This window comes from Callospermophilus lateralis, chromosome 2 (assembly GCF_048772815.1).
Source record: "Callospermophilus lateralis isolate mCalLat2 chromosome 2, mCalLat2.hap1, whole genome shotgun sequence".
NCBI lineage: Eukaryota > Metazoa > Chordata > Mammalia > Rodentia > Sciuridae > Callospermophilus > Callospermophilus lateralis.
Window position 1 is genome coordinate 36096639 of NC_135306.1, and position 5943 is coordinate 36102581.

Here is a 5943-nt window from a genome sequence, read left to right on the forward strand (position 1 = left end):
TCCACTGATAGACTTAGAGGCCAGCAGCCCCACTGAAGCAAGTCACAATGTACAATTTGTACATGGAAACCTCAGTACCTGAAGACTAGACCCACTGCTGCAACTGAGGGATAAAGGACGTTGCAGACCATAGGAACAGTGTAAGCAATGGCTCAGAGGTTGCCTGAAAACCAAGAGGACCTTCAGAGACCATCTAGCCAAGGGGTTGTCAAGTGTGGTACCTGTGCCAGCAGCATCGCTCACACCTTCTCAGTCAGAACCTCTGGGAGGGAGTGGTGTCAACAACATGTATTTTAACAAACTTTCCAGGTGATTCTAGTGTTCATTCAAGTTGCAGCCCCTGGGTTCCCAAACTATGTTCACAGAACACTTATCTACAGCAGATTAAGAAGTGTTTTAAAATGGGTACCCAGGGTCAAATCAGCTTGGAGAGCACAAGTTCTACACTGCATTTGGAGGATGCTGAATCACATTAGCATATCAAAGGCTTCCTATAAAGAGCTTTGTTTGTTTTCATTAATCCAGCCTGACCTCAAGGTGATTTTTAAGATTGACCTCCCCCACCCCCCCACCCCCTCACCCCCGCTTCCTTTAACACTCTCTTAGGGAATCATTGTTCTGAATCCTCATTTTTCATATAGGTAAACTGAGGTCTACAGAGGGTGAGGGGATTGCCCCAAAGTCACAGAGAGTGTATCTGAGAGCGGAAGACCCTAGCAATCCACTCCATCCCACAACAGGCTCCGTGAGCTCCCACCACATGTACCCTCTCTCCTTCCATCCCAGCTGTGTGGCCTACCCACATGGAGTCTGTCAACAGGACCGTGGTCTCTCAGTTCTTCCTGAAGGGATTTTCTGGCTACCCAGTCCTGGAGCATCTGCTCTTCCCACTCTGCTTAACCATGTACCTGGTGACCCTACTGGGGAACACGGCCATTGTGGCAGTGAGCATCCTCGACGCCCACCTGCACACACCCATGTACTTCTTCCTGGGCAACCTCTCCATCCTGGACATCTGCTACACATCCACCTTTGTGCCTCTGATGCTGGTTCACCTCCTGTCATCTCAGAAGACCATCTCCTTTATTGGCTGTGCCATCCAGATGTGTCTGAGTCTGTCCACGGGCTCCACAGAGTGCCTGCTGCTTGCTATCATGGCCTATGACCGATGTCTGGCCATTTGCCGACCACTCAGGTACCCAGTGCTCATGAGCCCCCGGCTCTGCTTGCTGCTGGCGGGAGCCGCCTGGGTGCTCTGCCTCCTCAAGTCAGTGACTGAAACAGTCATCGCCATGAGGCTGCCATTCTGTGGCCACCACATGGTTAGTCACTTCACCTGTGAGATCCTGGCAGTGCTGAAGTTGGCCTGTGGTGATACATCAGTCAGCGAGGCCTTCCTGCTAGTGGGTGCCATCCTGCTGCTGCCTGTGCCCCTGACCTTTATCTGCCTGTCCTACATGCTAATCCTGGCCACCATCTTGAGGGTACCCTCAGCTGCCGGCCGCCGTAAAGCCTTCTCCACCTGCTCAGCACACCTGGCTGTGGTGTTGCTTTTCTATGGCACTGTCATCTTCATGTACATGAAACCCAAGAGCAAGGAGGCCCGCATCTCTGATGAGGTCTTCACAGTCCTCTACGCCGTGGTCACACCCATGCTTAACCCCGTCATCTACAGCCTACGGAACAAGGAGGTAAAGGAGGCTGTCAGGACAGTGTGGGGCAGGAGAAAGGCCTGTAGGTGAGAAAGGGAAGGGCTCTGCATGGCAAGGGGCTTGGTGTCGTGGTGAGGTTACTGTATACCAATGGCAATGTGGGGCAGGGCACAGGGTTACATGTACCTTCATCCTAGGATGGAAGCACCAAGTCCCACTAATCCTGCCACAGAATAGCTCACAAATCACCCTTTGCTCCTCGCCTTGCTATGGTCCCAGGCTTTCACTCAGCCTTTACAACCTACTGTCTGGTCTTAAGACTTTTGCCTTATTCCTCCTTCTAATCTGTCCTCATATGGGCATCCAGAGAGCAAATGGGATCATATCACTCTTCTGATGGACACCTGGGATAGGCCTTCAGGACACTGGGGGTGCTCTTCAAGGCCCTCACAACTGACCCCACCTGATGTAGCTCCCTAGGCTTGCACCCCACAGTCTCCCACCTCACAGCCACACACCAGGTAAATGTGAGCCTTGCCCTTCCTTGCTCTCCCCAACTCGGAGCTCTTTTTGGGTTCTCCCCATAAGGCAGCCTCCCCCAGCACACACTACACATATAAATGGACTGCCTGGCCCTTCAGGCTCAGCCCCATGCCACCTTAACCAGGAAGCCACCCCACTCTGTTCCTTTCACTGTGACTCTCCTGTGCTCTTGGTTTCCCGTAATTACTCCAAAACCAGCGAGTGTCTGATACCACTCTGTCCCAGAGTCCAGTCTTGCTTGACCCCAGGCCCCTCACAAGTTTTCTAAATATATAAATGAGCACAGGTGTAGCCATTATATTGGCAGAGCCTAGTCCTCAAGTATGAGCAGAGCTGAGATGGAGTTGGATGACAGGCAAGGCCTAGCCCCTCTGGGAAGGCACAGTAGAAGCAGCAATGATGCCTCAAGTCCAACATCACCACACATGTCTGACCCTGGGACACCAACCACCCAGAGCTGCCCCAGCCTGGAGCCCTGAACTTCCTACTTTAGAAGCAGCAGCAGCAGCCCCCGTTTTCAGTACTCCTACCTAGAAACATCACCTGGCTCTAAGGGAACTTGCTCTTCATCAATCACCCACCCCTGGGACCTAGACTGAAGTGGACTATCTCCTTCCAGGATTGGATATATGTATCCTATTCTTCATGCCCAACCACAGAAGTGTGTTTAAATAAATTCTGGTGAAGGTTCAGTGATGAAATGTGATACAGTCGCTAGGAAACCTATTTTGTGAAGAATTTGATGATGAAATGTTCACAATACAATAGAAAAAAAAGCAGATCACAAGACATCATATTTAATACATTCCTGATTTTATTTTTTAAACGTATCTTTCATAAACCGATGCAAAAAAAGTATGTAGAAAATTCTGGAAAACTATGAAAAAATAGTAAGAGATAATTCCTCTGTGTGATAGGATTACAAATAAGTACTGTTACCTTATTCTTTTCAATATCATCCCATATTTCTGAAATGAATATGACTTTGGACTTAAAAAACATTATTTCTTGCAATAATATTACAAGAAGGAAGGAAGATGATATGTTCGAAGACAGCCCAGGCAATTTAATAACATGCTGTCTCAAAATAAAATATGAAAGAAGAACTGGGAATATAGCTCAAAGATAGAGGGTCCCTGGTGGTGGGGGGTAGTGGGGAGAATGAAGAAAGGGAGGGGGAGAGAGAGAGACAGAAAGAAAAAGAAAGTAATTAAGAAATCTATTTTAAGAAATGGGAGATCTTCTTGCTCTACAAAAGAGGACAAAGGATAGGGCCTGAGCCAAGGGCTGGGAATTGAGGAAGACATAGCAGTTTCCAGACACTTGATGAGGCTGAACCAGGCAGACAGTGAAGCAGACAGGGTGGGGCTGAGAAATATGTGGAGGATGTTGACATATATGTTATATATGTGCAGTGATATTTGGGAAATAGAGATTTAATACATGACAAAATACATTATATATACAATCTCTGGGATTACAGATATGGGTGAGAGAGAGGGAGGACTGTGGGCTGATGCCAGTTTCAGGCTTGACTGTGGGCATTGACTTGCCACCACTGAACCCTGAGATGGGGAAGATGAGCTGAGCAGGAGGGGACAAAGGAGACAGAATGAGTCTGTTGAACTCAAGTGTCCACAGGGCAATCAAAGAGCACTGTCTGTGAACAGATGGAATAAGTGCGAATAGTCTTCCAGTTGTTTACCTTGACCTGTGCTCCTGATAAAATTCCAGAGCACAAATCATAATATAATGTGACAACAGATACCTTCTGCTGTTTATTAAAGTCTGCTTTTCAGTATCTGAATTGTGTGAATTTGTTTACCCTTATGGTGAAAGGACAGGAAGAAGGGGGGCAAGGAAGAAAGAAACCTGTACACACCCACGTGCCTGAGTAGATCCTGGCTAGAAAAGCTCCCTCTCACACACTCTTGGTCTCCACATAATGAAGCAATGGATTCTCTTTTGGTTTGAATAAACTCAGGTCCTGCAGCAATCCTGGAAGAAGACAGCCCACTTCAGTCCAGGTGACCAGGGCTGGTGAAGGAGAGACCCACTCTCAGAACCTGTAGTATCCAGAGGGCTGGACTGCAATGAGACCATCATCAGATTCTCTGTCCAGTCTCTTTGCTGTGGCCACTCAAGGGACAGTGAAAGGAACTTAGGTCCCTCAGATGCCCAACCTGCAACTTTGTGTCATTACAGAGTTTGAACTTTAAATTGGGCAGGGACTACCAGGTCCCTGAGAGCAAAATGCAAGCAGGCTGTCTGCATGGCAGGGGACCAGGACACTAGTCCTTGGGGCCCGTCAGCCTGGCCTACCCCAGCACAGTGCACCTGCTGGTAATGAACTCATCAATTCTTCCATGGCTCCCCCAAGCCTCAGGTCATCTTACCTGGCTCCAGCTCTCTGCATACAATTCTGCCACAGGCCAGTGGTTAGGAGGAGCAATCATCTGGTGTGTGAGTCTCACAAAAGCTTTTTAAAACATTTCAAAGCCAGAATATTTGCTTGGAGAAGGAGACACAAGAATAATAATAATATCATCCACCACTTGCTGCATATTGAACCCAGGCCAGGCTCTGCAGGAAGAGCTCTACTTCAGCTCACTGGATCCTCAATTGACACTTACCCAACAAGGAAATGCCACTACCTCCTGTTACAGGTAAGGAACTGGATTGAGAAAACTGTTAACGAGTGACAGGGATGGGACCCCCAATCAGTGTGACTCCAAAGCCCACCCCAATACCTCTGACACATAAGAGGAAGTGGTGACGCAGGAACCCAGATCCCAGGCATTACAAAATCTGGACCTGTGCTGGGCAGGCATTGCACACCTGTAATCTGCACAATCCAGAGGCTGAGGCAGGAGGACCCTAATTGTAAAGCACAGCAACTAAGGGAGGCTCTAAGAAACTTTGTGAGACCCTCTCAAAATAAAATTTTAAAAATAATAAAAAGGGCTGGGGATGTGGCTCAGTGGTAAATTGCCTCTGGATTCAAACCCAAGTACCAATTAAAAAAAATAAATAAAAAGCTGGACCTAAAGCTTCCTGCCTGTAATGTCTTTTCCTTTATTTTAAAATGATCTGTGAAGCCTAAAATAAGCATTATGTGGGTAAAGTTAGATTTACCAGTCAATGAGATTCATGTGATATTTACCTTACAAAGGAACCCTAGTTTCTCTGACCTCAGGATTGGAGGATTCTAGAGAGTCTGATTAAATGTTTGCAAGGTTACAGAGTCCAGAGGTCACCTAACTGACCAGCTCATTTCTCAGAAAGAGGAGCTGGATCCAGTCAGACTGCAGAACAGGAACAAAGCTAAACAATCAAATCTGGGCTCCATCTACCCACTCTAGGGCTCATTTCATGCTCACCCCACCATTCAAGAGGTGTAAAATTGTGAAATGAACTGAGACCATTACTTTCAGAGCCATTCAGTGTCCTATCATTCTGTGAATCTGGTCTTCTGGAAGACGACAGAGTGTGTGACATTGGCCGAGAGATGCCCTGGAATATACAGTAAAACAACATGGCACCCAAAGGCAGAGGGGCTGCTCAGCTGCTCTAGGCATGTGTTAAGAATACTTTGGGCCAGAGTATTGTGGGCAGGTGTGAAATGTGTCACAGCATTTCACTGCTGGTGGAAGATGCTCCAGGTGTCATTCCCTGGCCATAATAACTGGTAAAGCTTTTGATGGTGGAGCCTCCATCCACCAGGGTCTCTGAGGATAGGCCCCTGAAA

At 47.7% G+C, this 5943-nt stretch overlaps 1 protein-coding gene across 1 annotated transcript; it reads left to right on the forward strand.

The window, feature by feature from the left end:
- The first annotated feature begins 803 nt into the window (after positions 1-803).
- Positions 804-1742, forward strand: LOC143390850 (olfactory receptor 13J1-like). Its single transcript, XM_076843296.1, has one exon. The coding sequence runs from the start codon at positions 804-806 to the stop codon at positions 1740-1742; it is 939 nt and encodes a 312-aa protein (XP_076699411.1).
- Positions 1743-5943: the final 4201 nt, after the last annotated feature.